Below are 20,942 nucleotides of genomic sequence, written 5' to 3' on the forward strand. Positions count from 1 at the left end.
GATAGTAGACACATATGTTTATGTTAGCACTTTATTTTGACTACTAGCAGTCATGGATGGAGGGTGTGTGGGAACATTCCAGTATTACCCTCTTAAATCACACCATGATTCCCAAAATACAGGCAACTGCTCAAATTTAAGTGTGAAAATCACAGTGTTCACTTAAACGGTTAGAATAAATAAGAGGTACAGAACATTGGGCATAACCATTCACAGAAATGGGTCTGTCCCTGTCACATTCAAGTATTCAATAATATACTATACAGTGTGGTGTATTTACACTCACAATCGTCAGGGACAACACTCTTTGCTTGGTGAGAATGTTATTTGTTCTGTATCGGCTGTTTAGGCTTCATACCGATCTTCGAACAAAAACGTCATCTTCAAGTCTCTGTGAAAGAACTAAGTGGTTAAAGAATGCTACACATCTACTGGCGACAAGGTTCACCCGCAGCTCTACGTGAAGGAATCACTAGCGTAGTCTTCACTGGACAGGCCTGTTCCCCTAACACCAACAGTAAACAGGATACTGTTCTTTCCCCAAAACCTTGGGTGTTACACTCCACACAAATCTCACTGTGCATCGTAAATGTAACAGAACAGGCTAAGCCAAAACCAGCAGCAGTAGGTAACCACAAACACCATTAGACCGTTTTATCAGTGCACCAAAGGACGTTTTCCAATGAACTGGGGTCATTTGGGTGGAACAGGTGGTTTTGGTTGGGGGTGTGGTTTGTCAAGTGACATTATTCACCAGGGACACTGCTTTAACTCAATGAGGGCTGTAGGTTTTAAAAGCAGCAGCAATGGGGTCGGAATGTAACTGATCCTGGTGGAACCAGGTATAGTGGTAATGGCACAAAAAACAAAAGTTGCTGTAAAAGCTCAGCAGGGTCTTGGCTTAGAAGGGGTGGATGCTAGGAAGTTGTTTCCATTAGGCGGGGAGACTAGGACCCGTGGGCACAGCCTTAAAATTAGAGGGGGTAAATTTAAAATGGAAATGAGACGACATTTCTTCAGCCAGAGTGTGGTGGGCTTGTGGCATTCATTGCCGCAGAGTGCAGTGGAGGCCGGGACGTTGGATGCCTTCAAGGCAGAGATCGACAAATCCTTGATCTCACAAAGGAATCAAGGGCTACGGGGAGAGTGCAGGGAAGTGGAGTTGAAATGCCCATCAGCCATGATTTACATGGCGGAATGGACTTGATGGGCCAAATGGCCTTACTTCCACTCCTACGTCTTATGGTCTTATAGCTCTGGCAGCACCTGTGAAGGGGGGAAAAAAAAAGTCAATGTTTCGGGTCCGGTGACCCTTCCTCAGAACTGGGAAAAGGGTTTTCCTGGAAAGGGATTCTGAGGAAGGGTCACCGGACCCGAAACGTTAACTCTGTCTTTTCCTTCACAGGTGCTGCCAGACCTGCTGGGCTTTTCCAGCAACTTTCCTTTTGTTCCTGGTTTACAGCATCTGCAGTTATTTCGGTTTTTATTTAGTGGTAATGGCACAGGGCATGATTGCAAAATCTCCAACTGAGGGGTCTGGAATGAAAGCTGGGTTGGAACAGAGGAACAGAAAAGCAACTGGTTCACTGATGGACCCGCATGAAATGTCTGCCCTCTGAGGTAGCTACAATGGCACAAGCAACCCTCAGTAAAGCAAGGAAATGACCAGGACCACCAACTCAACTTTCTCAAGGTAGCAGTTACTTATGGAGAAGAGATGTCCACAGGCTGCCTTGGTTCATCTTCCTAGAGGTAATGACAGCCTTTGACTGACTCTTCGCCTGGACTCTATGGTCCCATCATTCACTCCCATGTTCATGCTGACTGAAAACCTGAGCTCGAAATCAAAAGTTGTCTGTAAGTAACATTGAACTTCAGTTTGGGGAACTTCAAAAATACTTAGACTCTGTGACCAGCATGCTTTATGTTCAAAGGGTCACTCCTGCATCATTCACACTGTGATGGCATGCGTTTGAGGGAGACTCCTGCTGCTGGGCATCCTTCAAAATGGCACATACTCAGCCTGCTTACATGACAGCCTGAAACCAAATTTAACAAGAGCAGTGTATTCTTTTGAGGCTTTATGAGCTTTACAAATCTAACACATTCATACAGTAGGACCTGAAGGAGTAGTGGGTGCAGACTCCTATGGCGGGTGCAGATTGGTATAGAATCACAGGCCATTCGGTCCAATGCGTCCTCAACGGTCCTCCAAAGAGCATCCCACCTCCCTTCCCTGTAACCCTGCATTTCCCAAGGCTAATCCACCCAATCTTCACCCAGTTGGCACAGCCAACTGACCTATCCTGCACGTCTTTGGACTGTGGGAGGAAACAAGGAGAATGTGCAACCTCCGCACAGACAGATGGCCAGCGTGGTAGACGCGGGTGCTGTTGTTCCTCAGTTAACGTGCCAGTGCAACTTTAACTGACTGCACTGATGGTTCTTTTGCCTGACAAAAGGACAGTGCCAGGATGCCTGAAAGAAGAGGTCTTTGGCCCTGCTGCTGCTGTGATCCATTTCTCGTTCTTACGCAAAGGGTTCTGGCTTCTGCTGAGAACCTTACAACCTTGGAGTCACAGCCAATTTACTGGTAACAAAATCTGTGTCACAACCTTGCCCTTGTGTGCTGAAGCCCACCAGAATGTAATAGGAGGTGGGTGCTGCTTTGTTTACAGACGACTCAACCCTTAGGCGGAATGGGATAAAAGGAGGGAACAGCTTCGGAGAAAGGCCTTTCCCAGCTCAGGGTGCTTTTCCTGATAGCAGGTGCCCTTCCCAACAGCCTGCACCATTTCGGTTTACTGCGTACGGACCAGCCTTAGCACCGATGGCATGGAGCCTGCTGGGACTGGCACACTGAACTCACGTGAGGTGTACGGTGGAAATTTGCGAACTATCAAAACAACAAAGAAATCAAGTCTAAACGCTACTCGAGCACTTAAGTACAGGCTGCAATAGAGAGGGTCCAGGTCCGAATGGTGATCCGTGCACCATTTGGATCGTCCAAGTGGTTTGTCCTCTGGTAGCCAGGGTCACAGCACTGTGTCTTCAGCCACTGCTTGGGGCTGGGGTCTCAGAGCAGGGTGGGACCCTGTGTGGTCCGCGTCATACTTGGGAAATGCTTGCTGTCGATCTCCCACAGTTTCTTGCCCGAGAGGCTTGCGGGTGGAGGATTAGGTGAGGCCAACGACGAGTGACAGTTGCTGTGGTTGATGTAGCTGGCAAGTATCAGGGTCAACTCCAGGATCTGGGAAACACAACAACGACAAAAAGAACTTGACAAAAATTTTCTACCACTCAGGAATAACCCGTGGAACATTCGCAACAGGAGAGGCCTTGGCGGGGGTGATCTCATCTTCTCACTAAGTCACAACGAGACGAAGCTGGGAGGTTCCAGAATCAAAAGTCTTTGACATTTTGACTAAACCAATCCATCCAGCTTTACGAAAGCTCAGGTCACAATCAAGTTTGAAGAACATGAAACTTTACGGCGAAATTCTGTCGGTTTTTTGCTCATCATTATGGATTTCCTCTTTAAATATTAACAGTCCTGAGTGGCAGATGGAGTTTCATTTGGTTAAATGTGAGATGTTGCATTTTGGAACAAAACAAACAAGGGCAAGACCTCAACAACTAATGGTAGGGCATTTGGTAGTGTTGTAGAACTGAGAGACTCAGGGATTCAGATACATAATTTCTTTGAAATTTGCGCAACAGGTAGACAGGGTCCTCAAGGAGGTGTTTAGCACGCTTGCCTTCATTGCTCAGACCTTTGAGCATAGGAAGTGGGACATCATGTTGAGGTTGTACAAGATGTTGGTGAGGCCTGTTCTGGAGTACTGTGTCCAGTTCTGGTCGTCCTGCTACAGCAAGGGTATTGTTAAAGTAGAAAGGGTTCAGAACAGATGCTGCAGGATTTGAAGGGTTTGAGTTATAAGGAGAAGCTGGATAGGCTGGGACTTTGTTTACTGGACCGCAGGAGGTTGAGGGGTCAGTACAGGTTTATAACATCCTGAGGGGCATGCATATGGTGAATAACCAAGGTCTTTCCCCAGGGGAGGGGAATCCAAAACAAAAGCGCACAGGTTTAAGGTGAGAGGGGGAAGATTTAAACTGAACTGAAGGGTAACCTTTTCATAGATATAGGGATAAAGGGAGAAACCTTTCCCCTGAGCAGAGGGTGATGTGTGTATGGTTTTAGCTGCCAGAGGAGGCTGGTACAATTACAGCAATTAAAAGGCATCTGGATGAGTGTACGAATAGGAAGGGATATAGGCCAGATGCTGGCAAATGGGACTGGGTCAGATTGGAATATCTGGTCAGCGTGGGCAAGTTGCACTGAAGCGTCTGTATCAATGCTGTATGACTTTATGACTAGCAATCCCACAAGCTCAGGTTATTGCACTGGGAACATGGGTTCAAATCCCAGCAAAGCTGCCGGTAGAATGATAATTCAATTATTCAAACTGGCTTGCAACATATAACATTTCCTGGATTTGCTTCTGGAAACAATCATTTGAAGTCATTTGTTTCTGCCTGCCTCCCTTTCAGCTAAGGAAGTTATCCTAAACCTTTATTAATCACTAGTTAAGTCTTAGCTGAAGAATTATGCTCAATTCTGGAGCCATAGGAATGATGTCAGAGCTCTGCGAGGGTGCAGTGGAGGTTTACAGGAATAGGTCCACAGATTAGCATCTCATTCAGTCAGAATCTGGGATTGTCTTACAGAAGGTGAAGGGAAGATTTCATACAGGTGTTCAAGATCATGATGCTTTTCAATCAAAGAAATAAAGGAGACATTGTTTCCAAAGGGAGGGAGGGCTGCGGTCAGAGTGAGCCCAATGAAAAGGTGATCGAGCCTGCTCACGGGGACAGTGAGACAGAGTGCAGGGGACGGTGAGAATGCACAGCGGAGAGTGAGAGAGCAGGAGGAGAACAAGAGCACGGTGTGGAAGTTTGGTGGGGGGTGGGCGGGGAATGGTGGCATGAGAGCGGGAGGACTGTGAGACAGTGAGCCCAACACAAAAGGAGAGCGAGAGAGCCGAACGCGACGGAGAGCGAGAGCGTGCAAGGGGTGGTGGTGAGGGTGCAAGGGGACAGTGAGAGCGTGTCGTGGAGAGGAAGAGAGCAAGCCTAATGCACAGGAGAGCGAGCCCGAGGTCTCCTGGTAACTGCAGCGGCATTGAACACAGGGAGATGGATCCCTTGTGGAGAATGGAAGTCCAGAATGGCTAAGCACTTAAGAAGGACTGCAATGTTGAACTTTTAACCTTATTTCTTTATTTTCCTACTTTATGATGAATTCTTAACTTTATTTCCTTATTTTTCTACTTTGTACCTAAGGAGGCACCATGAATGGGGAGATTATACACTTTTCACTGTACTGCTGTATCCCTGTACTTGAGTTCGTGTGTCAATGAAACCTAATTCTAGTTCTAAACAAATTGAAGGTAGCATTGAAGGTAAACAGAGATGGGTGCCGAGGACATTTTTTTTGTGAAGCAGATTATGAGGATCGGGCACCCAGTGTTTCAAAGGGGGTTGAAAGCAGATCCAAGGATTCTAAAGGAAATATGGCACATACTCAAAAAGGAAACTAACAGTAACCGGCCAATGGGTTAAGAGCAGAGGAGAGGGACTCAATGGGTAATTCTTTGGAAGTGTAGCTAGTATCAGACTCAGGTGATTTGGCTGGCTGCCTGTGCTGTAGGTTTCTGGGATAAGAAAGCTTTCTGTATCTCAGTAACAGAGTGATCAGTCTAAAAGCTCCTTACCTTAGGCTTCACCATGGCAAACCCCAGTTTCTCAACGGTGGTTTTCACTGGGTTCCCATCCTTGGCTTTGCTGACCACAATCATAAAGTCATCGCGACAACCTCCAAAAGTCAAGACCGAGGGATAGGGATAATTTACCACAGGATGCTGAAAGCAACACAAAAGGAGACCTTCTGTCAGTAGTGGTTGGGCCCGGGCTCACCTGCTGCTCCGCAGTGACCAGAAATTGTACAGTCACGGATCGATGTGTGGGCTTCTGTTTTATCATGCAGACATATCAGCCCTTGCGAACTGATTGCAACCTCGTTGCCAAATCTGGTCTCACGAGGGACTTCGAATGAAAAGTCCATGTTTTTCTCCCCCCACCCCCCTCCGCGGCTGGTATTCCTGAGGGAAACCAGGTCGGATCAGGTTGCTTTATGATCGATGACCTGGTTGTACAGGGGAGCAGCGCTGTTAACTAGCCTCACTGCAGCTGGAACAGTTTCCTGTAGGGGAAAGACTGGAGATGAGGAGGTGGGGGTGGTGGCTGGGGTCACAATCCTAGTGCTGTCTTTCCCCATTTTGGCTCAGGCTGTACGGGAGCCCTCGGGGAGATGAATTCCCATCGTTGGGCCTGATCTTCAGCTTTCTGCACCTCCCTTCCCTTCTGCAACACCAGGTTTTGTGGTGATTTTTATTTCCTCGCTGTTGACAGCACCTCACTTACAGTCACTGCAGCCCTGCTCCCACTGTTCAATTCTCTTCATGATTCATGCTTGACAAAAATACCTGTCTTCATTTTTCTGAAGAGTCCCGACCTGAAACGTCAGCTTTCCTGCCCCTCTGACGTTGCTTGGCCTGCTGTACTCCTCCAGCTCTACACCTTGTTATCTCATATTTTCCAGCATCAGCGGTTCCTACTGTCTCCTTGTCTTCTGGTTTGCCTTTCAATTCCAAACTATAGTTTGTGTGTTTTATATATTGCCGCCTGCTTATTATTATTTCTTGATTTGTACTGTTTACCACGTAGGGTTTTGAGGCATATCCTCAGGCGTTATTCTCAGCAGCAGTCACTTGAAGCAAACTGTACTCATGCTTTGAAGTATAGCTCCTGCCCAGAACCTGCACGGGGATTCCTTGCAGGTGAGGTGGCTGTTCCACTGCAGCTACCTCACATTCTGGTTGTCCAAGAAACTCTCCCACTCTTACTACCTTTCTGTGGGTGAATCTGTGCTATGACGCACCTTCCAAGCTCACTAAGTCTCGGCGTGGGACCCCCTGGCTCAGATGGTGTAACCACCAGTGCATCACCAGACCCATCCCCACATTGAGAGTCGTGGAGAATCAGAAATTGCCATCTATTAGTACTGAAACAATGGTGCGCACTTGTACTGTTTGCTAACCACCTACGTGTTCATTTCTGAATATTGCAAATCGAACTGATGATTAAAATTGGTTGTGGAAATCTTTAGAAGTTTTGGCAAGGAGAGTGTATATAGAGTGATAACAAAGATAAAATAAATTGTGCGGCAAGGCTGGATTGATCAGGAGATCTTTAGCTAGCAATTACTTTTCACCTGCTTACATCAACTTTACTGCCCCCATCGTAATTTAAATAACTCAAGTTTGTAGGTAGTTATGTTACTGCACTGTGGATCAGCATTTTCTTAATGTATTATTGCATTAAGCCAGGAGACGTGGGTAAGGTTTCATTCTGTAAGTCAGTAGCAATTTCAATCAATAATGACAATGGCTGGTTCCTTGCTCAATGCATGCAAAGTTCACAGCTGGCATTTAAAAACAAATTATTAAGCATCTTCCAGTGCATTAACATAGTTTTGGAGATTAAATAAACCACTAATGAGGTTTATAAATCCAACTGACAATCTGTACTAAAGCAGAAGTTGCTGGAAAAGCTCAGCAGGTTTGGCAGCATCTGTGAAGAGAAATCAGAGTTAACATTTCAGGTCCAGTGACCTTTCCTCAGGACTGACCTGAAACATTAATGCTTCACAGATGCTGCCAGATCTGCTGAGCTTTTCCAGCAACTTCTGGTTTATAGCATTCACATTTCTTTTGGTTTTTATTGACAATCTGTGCTGATGTCTGAAAAAAAAACTAGCGAATTTTACATCAAATCTCTCTTTTAAGTTTGCCTTCTGTTTTACAAGGCATTTTGAGGCTGACATTACAATAAAAGTTTGTATCTGGGAGACAGTGATAGAGGGCGATGTTTCATACCCCTTCATGGGTTAGACCTATATTAAACTTGAGCAATCTTACCCCAGGTCAGGGTCTGTTTGACATGAGCCAGCCTACAAGTTCAGGACAAGCTTGCTTCTACTGGCTTTAAGAGGTACATTGGGACAGATCATGTGGTACAGTGGTAGCATCTTGCCTCTGGTCCAGAAGCACCACGTCCAAGAACCACTCTGAGGACTTGGTGGCCACAGAAACTGTATCAGAACATAGTCACCCAGGCTGACCATTGATCTTCAAAGGTGCAGCAGGCCTCCACATGAGCAAATATTTTCCTCATTACAAAGGTCTAACACACAAACGCACACACACACGCACATACATATATGGGAATAGGATCATTATGTTCTCACGCGGATGATGTACCATCGTACCAAACCCACTTTCTCTTTGTCAGCGTGCAACAGATTCAAACAGGGCCTACTTTGTTACCTAGTATCTGCAAAAGTGGATTCATACCATTGTGCTACATTCCAAGATGTTGACACCATCTTCATTCACTGCTAACCACACAGGCTTCTCGTCAAGGAGTGAGGGGGCAACTGGCTGGAGACAGATGGAAAGGATTGGTTAGAGTCTCACAGAGAGGCAAAAAAGCATCACGCGATTCTATGGGAAGGGCAAAAAGCCTGGAAAGAAGCTACAGCAGGATTGTTTATTTCCTCCACTGAGTCACACTAACTTGCCTGGCATATACTCAGGCTAGTCCTATACTTCAAGGAGAAAAAGTAGCTGACACTCTGCTATACTGGACTCTGGAATATATCAGCATGGTTTGGCTATTAGCAGGGAGAGAAGAAAAACACAGAATGGAAAATTGGTGGAGGCCAGCAGTGTTAAAAAAATCAATATTACAATAGTCGTGAAGCAGGAGTGGGCCATTCGGCCCCTTGAGGTCGCTCAGCTATTCAGCTCTGCGTAGCTGATTCACCTCACTGCCAACTTCCTGTAACATCCCCATATCGCTCGATGCCCTCAATTTCTCTAAATCTGTCCAGTACCTGTCAATGATTGAACTTCCACAGCCCAGGATTCCAAAGATTCGGCAGCTTCTGAGTGAAGAAATTCCTCCTCACCACAGTGCGAAACGGCCTGCTCCTTATTTTAAGACTGTTGTCTGGTTCTACAACACCCCCTCATTCAGGATAAGGATCATTTTATGATTTTCACATCCTCTAATAATAATCCTCTACAAAGGTGGCAGCCTCTGAAGTTTGTAAACTGTCCTTTCCTTCCACACTAAAGTCATCAGTTGGAGTAGGAAAGTTGACGTTTCAGGTTGGGACCCTTCTTAAGAAATGGGGGCGGGGAAGGGAGCTCAGAAATAAATAAATAAATGAATAGAGGGAGGAGGGGTGGGGCTGGGGAAGGTAGGTGGGATGGTGATGGGTGAGGGCAGGTAGGGAGTGGTGGGGATTTCTGTAAGAAGGGTCCCTACCCCAACCCGAAACGTCAACTTTCCTGCCCCTCTGATGCTGCCTGGCTTGCTGTGCTTCTCCAGCTCCATACTGCGTTATCTAAGTCGTCAGTTCCATTTTTGCAATCTGCTGTCTTACTTTGCTCTCTCCTGTTAAATTATCACATGCTCCCCAACTTGATCCCTCACCTCCACCACTGAGTGTAAGGCCCTCTCCAGTTCTCTGGTTATACTGGTTTCCCCCTCCCCCTCCCCGACACCCTAACCGTGGAGCCCCTTCTTTCTCCAGTATTTGTGGCCATGTCCCACAAAGCAAAACCCATTTCTCCTGCACATTTAACCCTCTATCCTTAGTCACACCACAACCATCACTCAAGACTCCAGAAATCTAAGTTATTGCTGAGTTTAAAGAAGCTTTATTATGTAACACTGTCATTATGTTACAACAATGTAAATTGCTTGAGTTCTCATCCAGGAATTCGTGCCAGTTCTGTGCAGGAAACTTTAAGAAGGCTGTCGAGCTCTGGTAAAATTGTAGAAGAGGTTTACAATACCGGGATCTGATTTGGAGACAGCCAAATGAACAGAACAATGGTCTTTCCATGGTGTTCAGTGAATGGACATGAAGACACTCATGAAGATGCCACACAAATATAGCTGCCTTCAAAAGATGCTCATGGTGATATGATGGCCATTGTGAGACAGAACACTTCCTTATCAGATACCTCTCCTGCTACCAATGGCAATTCTGATTGTTATCTGCTTTTCTGTCATACCCTGATTTTCCAATTAAAAGCCTCAACATAGTTAGCCTCTTCAAAGAACAAAGAAACCTACAGCACAGGAACAGGCCCTTCGGCCCTCCAAGCCTGCACCGATCAAGATCCTCTGTCTAACCTGTCATCTATTTTCTAACGGTCTGTGTTCATTTGCTCCCTGCCCATCCATGTACCTGTCCAAATATATCTTAAAAGACGCTAACGTGCCTGCATCTACCACCTCCGCTGGCAACGCGTTCCAGGCATCCACCACCCTTCAATCTGCAAAGGCATAAGGCTTGCACAAAGGTGACAGATGGCAGCTACTAAGTCAAGTCTTGTTTCTCTGACCACCTTGCTCCCTCAGCGTAAACTCTACAGTAAGTCCAGTCGCTTGTTGTTGACCACTGCGTCCAATGCTTCAGCCTGGCAATAAATGTTGCACAGCGGGGTCTGCGGGTGTCGGGGGGCTGGCGGTTGGGGGTGTGGGTGGGTGGTGGTGTTGGGGTGGGGGCAGGTCTTACAGAGGGTACTGTAAGATGCAAATAAGGGGACGCTGGACATGAGGCAGAAGGGAACAGAGGTCAATTCAGATGGGGGCAACGTGCAAGGGAATCCAAGTGAAGTATAGACACCAGCAGGGATGGGCTGGGCGAAGTGACCTGCTTCTGTGTGCTCGGCTGAAAGCTGCCTGGGAAATTGTTGGTGATTGAATTGAGAGGTAAGCAGTGATGACAGTTGCAGCAGAAAATGGATGATGAAAGTATGCAGTCTTGGTGACGAAGAGGCTCAGCTATGATCTTTAAATCCTACTCAATCCTAGCTCCTCAGGCAGCTTTCCTTCCACCTGTCCATTGTGTCCGTCGTTACATTCATTTAGACTTTACCTTTGCCGTGAAGAGCTTTGCTCCAAAGAGTGGCCACTTGCGGGCGACAGTCAAGTAGATTCTTACGCAGTCAGCTCCACTGCAACCCCTCAGAAGCATCCACTTGGTGGCCAGCGTGTCTGCCAGTCGCCTGTTTGAGTAGAGATGGCCAATATCACAAAGAGAAACAGCACCATGGTTATCTAGGTAAGTGCAGGCATAGGTCTACCCTCGTAAACCCACTACCTTCACCTCACTGCCCCCTCGCCTGCCATTATTCCCTGCCCTCCCTTTGCTGACTCCTCTCGGATTGTTGGAAATATTTGGAACAGGAGGAGGTTTCTGTTTGGCTCTCCAGTTCCAGAATTCAATCAGAACATGGCTGATCTGAACTCCATTCCCCCGCTGTCATTCCATGTCGCTTGAGGTTATCCTGTTAAAAAAAAAGACAACCATCTGCCTATAGACGCCAAGGGTCGCATCCCTTGGCCTTCCGGGGTGGGATTTCGACTGCTCTGCTCTTTCTGTGGAAAAAGTAGTCCCATATCTAACTCCTGATCTTTTCATCTAACTTCAAGTGTATCTTCTCTTGGTCTTGACTCACTGCTACAAGCAGATGGTGTAGATCCCTTGCTGAATCTTTTAAATATTTTAAATACCTTCCATCTTCAAAACTCAAGGGAATACAACTCTTCGGTCCGCCTCCCCCTCTCTCCCTATTTATTCCAGTTCCCTCCCCCCATCCCCCTCTCTGATGAAGGGTCTAGGCCCGAAACGTCAGCTTTTGTGCTCCTGAGATGCTGCTTGGCCTGCTGTGTTCATCCAGCCTCACATTTTATTATCTTGGAATCTCCAGCATCTGCAGTTCCCATTATCTCGGAATACAACTCTGCTGTATTCAGTATGTGTTCATAATTTGAGCTTGTTAAGCCCAGTAATCATTCTGGTCCATAGTTACAGCACCCTCTCAAAGACCAATATACTCTTCCTGAGGGGCAGTGGTCTGCACAGATACAGGACAATGCCAACACACAATATGCGACTGTTATACAGTACTACAGTATGAATAACAGCAGCTCAACAGCACTTTCCCTAAGTTGACACTCAGGCACAGTTTTCCCACTCGATAAATATATTAATGTTCCCATCTACATTGCTTAAACAACTACTGCACAGGGATATGTGGTTTTCTGGTTGTGTTAGCCAAGACAAGAATAAATAGCGAGTAGTTCGGGCCCCACCCCAGATCATTACGGTACACCACTAGTCATCCCGTGAGTACATCATCATCATTGCTGCTCTAATCACCCAGCCAGTCTCCTAACCAAGTCAACACTGCTTTCAGTCCAATAGAACATAGAACATAGAACAGTACAGCACAGAACAGGCCCTTCAGCTCACGATGTGCCCACCATTGATCAAATTTCTGTGACCGTATGCATGTCCAGCAGTCTCTTAAATGACCCCAATGACCTTGCTTCCACAACTGCTGCTGGCAACGCATTCCATGCTCTCACAACTCTCTGTGTAAAGAACCCGCCTCTGACATCCCCTCTATACTTTCCTCCAACCAGCTTAAAACTATGACCCCTCGTGTTAGCCATTTCTGCCATGGGAAATAGTCTCTGGCTATCAACTCTATCTATGCCTCTCATTATCTTGTATACCTCAATTAGGTCCCCTCTCCTCCTTTTCTCCAATGAAAAAAGTCCGAGCTCAGTCAACCTCTCTTCATAAGATAAGCCCTCCAGTCCAGGCAGCATCCTGGTAAACCTCCTCTGAACCCTCTCCAAAGGATCCACATCTTTCCTATAATAGGGCGACCAGAACTGGACGCAGTATTCCAAGTGCGGTCTAACCAAAGTTTTATAGAGCTGCAACAAGATCTCACAACTCTTAAACTCAATCCCCCGTTAATGAAAGCCAAAACACCATATGCTTTCTTAACAACCCTGTCCACTTGGGTGGCCATTTTAAGGGATCTATGTATCTGCACACCAAGATCCCTCTGTTCCTCCACACTGCCAAGAATCCTATCCTTAATCCTGTACTCAGCTTTCAAATTCGACCTTCCAAAATGCATCACCTCGCATTTATCCAGGTTGAACTCCATCTGCCACCTCTCAGCCCATCTCTGCATCCTGTCAATGTCCCGCTGCAGCCTACAACAGCCCTCTATACTGTCAACGACACCTCCAACCTTTGTGTCGTCTGCAAACTTGCTGACCCATCCTTCAATCCCCTCATCCAAGTCATTAATAAAAATTACAAACAGTAGAGGCCCAAGGACAGAGCCCTGTGGAACACCACTCACCACTGACTTCCAGGCAGAATATGTTCCTTCTACTCCACTCGCTGCCTTCTGTTGGCCAGCCAATTCTGTACCCAGACAGCTAAGTTCCCCTGTATCCCATTCCTCCTGACCTTCTGAATGAGCCTACCATGGGGAACCTTATCAAATGCCTTGCTGAAGTCCAGAATGAACTGTGATTTCGGCTAACAATCTCTTGTAAACCATTTCCTAACCCAAGGTTGAACATAAAAGATTCTTGAACGTAAGATTGTATCAGACAAAGGCCTAAGGATGCTACACTACTTTTGAACTACGTTGTAACAGTTGATTTTACTTGGTCAAAGCAGAGAGAACGCACTGGTGCAGTCAAAGAAATCGGGGATGATGAGGCCAGGCCTACCTGATCTGTTGTGGCGTGCATCCTTGTCTGTAGTGCCTTGGATAGAATTTCTCCAGAACCTGCTGCAGAAACTGGTGTGTCTTAGACTGGGAGCTGCTCCCTGGACTGGACGGAATGGGACGTGCCAGGTCACCGTATTCCACCTGTAGGAGTCACAATAGCGCATGTTACAAACCCCGAAACATAACCGTCAACATCCAGTGCGTCCACTGTCAATGTGCAGCAGCAACACAGTGTACCATCTTAAGCATGGCAGCAACTCAACAAGAAATGTCAGCAACATCTTCCCAGTCCGAGCCTCTACTGGGGCCTCATGGCGCCGGGGACCCGGGTTCGATTCCACCCTCGGGCGACTGCCTGTGCGGAGTTTGCACATTCTCCCCGTGTCTGCCCAGGTTTCCTCCGGGTGCTCCACAGTCCAAGGATGTGCAGGCTAGGTGAATTGGCCATGGGAAATGCAGGGGTAGGGGCTGGGTGGAATGCTCTTCGAAGGGTTGATGTGGACTTGGTGGGCTGAATGGCCTGCACCATGCTGTAGGGATTCTACGATTACTGTCTAGAAGGATAAGGGCAGCAGATACAAGGGACACCACCACCTGCAAATTCCCCTCCGAGCCACTCACCTTCCTGACCTGAAAGTATATCCCATTCCTTCAGCGTTGCTGGGTCAAAATACTGGAAATTCCCTTCTTAAACAGTATTGCAAAATGCCGAGAACTGCCGCAGTTCAAAGAAGTGGCTCACCACCATTTCCTCAAAGATAACCAGGAGTGGGTGAACCAGGAGGGCTGAACAGGTTGATAAGAAAACATGTAACTAGGGATGGGCAATGAAGCTCAGAACCGCCAAGTTGGGGGCGGGGTGGGTTGGTGGTGCCAGGGGTTAGATCCCTCGAAATTTGCTGGGAAGCCATTTTTTTTAAAAAAGAAAGCATTAGGTCCACCCTGCAGGATCACTTGGGCTGGCTTGTGGATGTAGCAGGCGCTCCTGCGGGGAAACACAGGTTGGCTATAAGAGGAGGAGGAACCAGAGACCATGGGGCAACAGGTTTGAGATAATCAGCGAAAAGGCAAGGAGCAAGGTGAGGAGAACTTTCCACACGCAGGGGTTACAATTCAAAATACCTCACCTGAAAAAAAAGACAGTTGCTTTCAGAGGAAAACTGGATAAAGGGAGACAAAAGATCAGGGCTATCAGGTGCCGAGGGAGTGTGTGTCTAATTGGAAATCTCTTTCTACAAAGCAGTGAGGGTCAAATGGCTTCTTTCTATATCTAAGGCTCTCTGAGGGTAAATGATGTACTTTTATCAGGTTCGAAACTCTGAGCAAAAAGAGAAAGCATTTAAACTATCAACCAGGGTTCCTGGTCACAAATATTGTCCACGCTCCCCTGCAGGAAGACATATGAACAAGTACACACTACATCTGTACATGGGGAGGCGATGGCCGAGTGGTATTATCGCTGGACTGTCATTCCAGGAAACCTAGGTAATGTTCTGGGGACCCAGATTCAAATCTCACCACGGCAGATGGTGGAATCTGACTTCAATAAAAATCTTGAGAATTAAGGGTCTAATGGTGGCTGTGAGTTGATTGTTGCAGGAAAAACCCATCCAGGTCACTAATGTCCTTTAGGGAAGAAAACTGCCATCCTTACCTGGTCTGGCCTATGTGCAACTCTAGACCCACAGCAATGTGGTTGACTCTTAACTGTCCACTGGGCAATAATGGATGGGCAATACATGCTGCCTAGCCAGCAACGCTTGCATCCCGCAAATGAATTTTAAAAGTACCAGAAACTCTTAGTTTCCTCATCATTGCCCAATCTTTCAAGAAAGAAGGTGAGGTAGGTGAAATAATGTATAGCTGCATTGCTACAATACATAGCTCACCGTGAATGGGCAGTAGCCAAACTAATGCAATGGAAATAGAGTCACAGTGTAATACAGCATGGAAACAGGCCCTTGGGCCCAAACGGGTCCATGCTGCCCACCCAGCCAGTCCCAATTGCCCACATTTGATCCATATTCCCCTAAACTCTTCCCATCCATGTACCTATCCAAATGTGTTATAAATGTTGCCATTGTACCTGCCTCAACCACTTTCTCTGGCAGCCCTTCCTTATTTGCACCACTCTATGTGTGAAGAAGTTGCCTCTCAGGTCCTTCTTAAATCTATCTCCTCTCACCTTAAACCTATGCCCGCTAGTTTCCAATTCCCTATACCTGGGAAAGAGACCATTTGCATTCATCCTATCTGTGCCCCACATGATTTTATACACCTCAATAAGGTTACCCCTCATTCTCTTATGTTCCATGGAACAAAGTTCTATCCTGGCTATCCTCTCTATAACTCAGGCTTACTAGTCCTGGCAACATCCTTTGCACACTTTCCAGCTTAACTATGTCTTTCCTGTAACAGGGGGACCAACACTGTACACAATACACCAAGTACGGCTTTACCAACAACTTAAACAACTATAACATAATGTGCCAACTCCTATACTTAATGCCTCAACTGATGAAGGTCAGCAAACTAAATGCCTGCTTCACCATCCTTTCCACCTGTGACACCACTTTTAACAAATTATGCATTTGTACTCCTAGGTCTCTCTGTTCCACAATACTGATAGAACATACAGCAGTACAGCACAGTACAGGACCTTCACCCACAATGTTGTGCCAACCTCTTATCCTACTAAGATCAATTTTTACTGTCCTCCATGTGCCTATCCAAGAGTCGCTTAAAAGTCTCTAAAGTATCTGACTCCACTACACTGCCGGCAGTGCATTCCACACACCCACCACTCTCTGTGTGAACCTACGTCTGTCATCTCCCCTAAACCTTCCTCCAATCACCTTAAAATTATGCCCCCTCGTAATAGTCATTTCTGCCCTGGGAAAAAGTCTCTGGCTATCCACTCTATCTATGCCTCTCATCATCTTGTAAACCTCTATCAAGTCACCTCTCATCCTCCTTCGTTCCAATGAAAAAAGCCCTAGCTCCCTCAACCTTTCCTCATTAGACCTGCCCTTCAGTCTAGGCAGCGTCCTGGTAAATCTCCTCGCTAAAGCTTCCACATCTTTCCTATAATGAGGTGACCAGAACCGAACCAAATAGACAACAATAGTACATATCGACAACATCCACTGCCCTACCCACATCTGTCCTCTTGGTTACCTCTTCCCATGCACAAATCCATGCCAACTATCCCGAGTCAAATGTTGACTATCCAAATGTTGGTTGATCCTGTCCCTCAGTATCCTCTCCAATAACTTGCCTACCACTGATGTCAGGCTCACTGGCCTGTAGTTCCCTGGCTTGTCTTTGCTACCTTTCTTAAACAGTGGTGCAACATTAGCCACTCTCCAGTCTTCCAGGATTTCACCAGTGGCTAAAGATGAAGCAAAAATCTCTGCAAGGGCCTCTGCAATTGAGATGCCAGGCTGATGGGGCTCTTCAATGCTGCATCATTGTATGATTCTATAGGAAAAGATGTGGCAAATTAAAATCTGTGATATCCTTACATACCTCAGAGCAAGGCAGGCACAAGAGAAAGAGTGGGATAAAAACAGAATAGTGATTGTGATATGAGCAACACGAGAGCACGAAATGGAATATGAGAGAGTGCAAGAGGAGCACAGGGGCATTTACGACAGAAAGGAAGGACAGCATTGATTACGGAGGAGAAATAGGAAAGAAAAAATAGGATTAGACCCTTTGAACAGAGAGCTTGAATAGCCTTGTTACCGGCAAGAGTAATACACACTAGACTGAATGCTCTCTGAGCCAGACACTAACCTGTGCCATTAAAGCAGTCACCTCCAAAGCCAGGTCTTTGTTTACAGGGAAACGTCCATTCACCACCTCGTCATTAACCTGATAGGTCAGCAGGAGGCGCTCTCGCTCCGTTTCACCCTTCGCCTGAGCTCTGAAATACATTCTGTGCCAAACAACAGAAACAGTATCATCAATGAAACAGGCGACTAACAAAGACAACGCAGTACACACAGCAGGGACATGCAACAAGGTGCGGGAAACAGCCTGCGGTGTGTACTGAGGCTCCCGCAGTCCTGAATGAGGACTAGCTTACTATCTGATTCAGTGTTTCTCACAGGGTTGTCAGTTGTGGTTTTGTAATAGCATATAATGCTGTTTGGCCACCAAGTGGCGCTGGAGGTGCATGTCAGTGAGAATCAATCTGTTGAAAAGAGACAGAGGCAAACAGTTGTTGATAGTGATAATGGGAACTGCAGATGCTGTAGAATCCAAGATAACAAAGTGTGAAGCTGGATGAACACAGCAGGCCAAGCAGCATCTCAGGAGCACAAAAGCTGATGTTTCGGGCCTAGACCTTTCATCAGAGAGGGAGATGGGGAGAGGGAACTGGAATAAATAGGGAGAGAGGGGGAGGCGGACCGAAGATGGAGAGAAAAGAAGATAGGTGGAGAGAGTATAGGTGGGGAGGTAGGGAGGGGATAGGTCAGTCCAGGGAAGACAGACAGGTCAAGGAGGTGGGATGAGGTGGTAGGTAGGAAATGGAGGTGTGGCTTGAGGTGGGAGGAAGGGATGGGTGAGAGGAAGAACAAGTTAGGGAGGCAGAGACAGGCTGGGCTGGTTGTGTGATGCAGTGGGGGGAGGGGAGATTTTGAAGCTTGTGAAGTCCACATTGATACCATTGGGCTGCAGGGTTCCCAGGCGAAAAATGAGTTGCTGTTCCTGCAACCTGCTGTGGGCATCATTGTAGCAGTGCAGGAGGCCCATGACGGACGTGTCATCTGAGGGATGGGAGGGGGAGTTAAAATGGTTTGCGACTGGGAGGTGCAGTTGTTTGTTGCGAACTGAGCGGAGGTGTTCTGCAAAGCAGTCCCCAAGCCTCCGCTTGGTTTCCCCAATGTAGAGGATGCCACACCAGGTACCATGGATACAATATACCACATTGGCAGATGTGCAGGTGAACATCTGCTTGATATGGAAGGTCAGTTGTTGATAGTGATGAGAATGAAGGACTGACAATGGCAGAGGTATGTTACATACAATCGAAACAGGTACAGCAGCAGAGCACGGTATATGTCATAAGCACAGGGATATGGCATACGCTGTATATTAATTACTCGTACACAACACTGTTACACCAGAAACACAGGGATAGCACATCATATGGAATATGACAAATGTAGAAATAAGGAATATATTCTCAACATGGGTATAAACTCACTGTGGAGCATACTATAAAGACAAGGACAATGCACTGTTGAGTGTGTTATAAACATGGGATAGTCATAATGAAGTCTATTATAAACAGAGGGATAATGTAGTAAAGTATGTCATAAAGACAGGGATAACGTACTGTGCCATAACCTATAAGCAGAGGAATAAGGCATGAGAGTGTATAGTATAAACAGAGGCGCAGTGCTTTATGGGATATAGTGTTATCTGTCAGTCTATGAACTTACCTGCTTTTATATATCAGCCGTACAATCCTGTTACTTTCATATTTACCAGGGTGTAGTTCCTTTAGTGCTTGTTCCCACTTTGAAATCACATCACAAATCTTCAAGAAATAATTATTGAAATGATTAATTCCTCTGGAACAGCAGAGTTAAATACTGACATTACCGAACTGCTGTGCCTAGCAATAAATTCATGCATATTTAAGTGAGCCAACTGCACATTAAACAGATCTATTTGGACTGAGTACAGATTTGACTTTGCGACAGTTTGACTGAATTGATACACTGGATTCAGGTGTAAAGGTGAGGGACATAGGGTGCATCAGTGTTACAGCGAGGGGTGTGGGATATATCGGCGTTATTGTGAGGGGTGTGGGGTATATCGGTGTTACCGTGAGAGGTGTGGGGTGTATCAGTGTTACAGCGAGGGGTGTGGGGTATATCGGTGTTACAGCAAGGGGTGTGGGTCATATCGGCATTACAATGAGGGGTGTGGTGTATATTGGTGTTACAGTGAGGGGTGTAAAGTACATGGGTGTTATAGTGAGGGGTGTGGGGTATATCAGTGTTATAGTGAGGGGTGTGGGGTATATCGGTGTTACAGTGAGGGGTGTGGGGTATATCGGTGATACAGCAAGGGGTGTGTGGTACATCGGTGTTACAGGGAGGGGTGTGGGGTATATCGGTGTTACAGGGAGGGGTGTGGGGTATATCGGTGTTACAGCGAGAAGTGTGGGGTATATCGATGTTACAGCGAGAAGTGTGGGGTATATCGGTGTTACAGTGAGGGGTGTGGGGTATATCGGTGATACAGCAAGGGGTGTGTGGTACATCAGTGTTACAGTGAGGGGTGTGGGGTATATCGGTGTTACAGCGAGGGGTGTGGGCTATATCGGTGTTACAGTGAGGGGTGTGGGGTATATCGGTGTTACAGTGAGGGGTGTGGGCTATATCGGTGTTACAGCGAGGGGTGTGGGATATATTGGTGTTACAGTGAGGGGTGTGGGGTATATCGGTGTTACAGCGAGGGGTGTGGGATATATCGGTGTTACAGTGAGGGGTGTGGGGTATATCGGTGTTACAGCGAGGGGTGTGGGATATATCGGTGTTACAGTGAGGGGTGTGGGATATATCGGTGTTACAGTGAGGGGTGTGGGTTATATCGGTGTTACAATGAGGGGTGTGGGCTATATCGGTGTTACAGTGAGGGGTGTGGGTTATATCGGTGTTACAGTGAGGGGTGTGGGATATATCGGTGTTACAGCGAGGGGTGTGGGGTATATCGGTGTTACAGCGAGGGGTGTGGGATATATCGGTGTTACAGTGAGGGGTGTGGGCTATATCGGTGTTACAGTGAGGGGTGTGGGCTATATCGATGAAAGTGTTAAGGTTGATGATGGCTTATAACAAATGTCCTAGATTCTACAGGTATCGTCCTGACAGTGGATAAAGTTGTCTCACCTTCACAGTGCCCTGCAGACAGTGTTCCAAATCCTTTCCAGAAGGATCATCAGTAAAGAGTGAGAATCCCGAATGTAGCGGCTTTCTCATCCCTATTTCCTGGTTGAGCGTGTGCAAGAACTCCTCGACTGTGGTGGAACCATCAAAGCCCACAACCTGAATAAATATGAAGGGAAAGGAAATAGAGCAGGGGGAGGTTTAAATTTCTCCCCCATATCTAAAAGCTTGCATCATAGACTTGGGCCAAAAATCTGGGCACAAATCATTTCTCAATTTG

The 20,942-nt window shown here is 46.6% G+C and overlaps 1 protein-coding gene across 4 annotated transcripts in view; it reads right to left on the reverse strand.

The window, feature by feature from the left end:
- Nucleotides 1–17: 17 nt before the first annotated feature.
- The window catches only part of plekhh1 (pleckstrin homology domain containing, family H (with MyTH4 domain) member 1), a 138,988-nt gene continuing 118,063 nt past the window's right edge, over nucleotides 18–20,942 (reverse strand). For all 4 annotated transcript variants that reach the window (XM_048538191.2, XM_048538194.2, XM_048538195.2 and 1 more), the window contains 8 exons: nucleotides 20,666–20,821; nucleotides 19,208–19,305; nucleotides 17,553–17,694; nucleotides 13,753–13,895; nucleotides 11,081–11,210; nucleotides 8,478–8,564; nucleotides 5,778–5,924; nucleotides 18–3,250 (listed from right to left, as the gene is read on the reverse strand). In XM_048538191.2, coding sequence (XP_048394148.1) covers nucleotides 3,077–3,250; nucleotides 5,778–5,924; nucleotides 8,478–8,564; nucleotides 11,081–11,210; nucleotides 13,753–13,895; nucleotides 17,553–17,694; nucleotides 19,208–19,305; nucleotides 20,666–20,821 — 1,077 coding nt within the window. In that variant the 3' untranslated portion in view covers nucleotides 18–3,076. The remainder of the gene's footprint in view (nucleotides 3,251–5,777; nucleotides 5,925–8,477; nucleotides 8,565–11,080; nucleotides 11,211–13,752; nucleotides 13,896–17,552; nucleotides 17,695–19,207; nucleotides 19,306–20,665; nucleotides 20,822–20,942) is intronic.

The sequence above is a fragment of the Stegostoma tigrinum genome, chromosome 10 (assembly GCF_030684315.1).
Source record: "Stegostoma tigrinum isolate sSteTig4 chromosome 10, sSteTig4.hap1, whole genome shotgun sequence".
In the NCBI taxonomy this organism is placed as follows: Eukaryota; Metazoa; Chordata; class Chondrichthyes; order Orectolobiformes; family Stegostomatidae; genus Stegostoma; species Stegostoma tigrinum.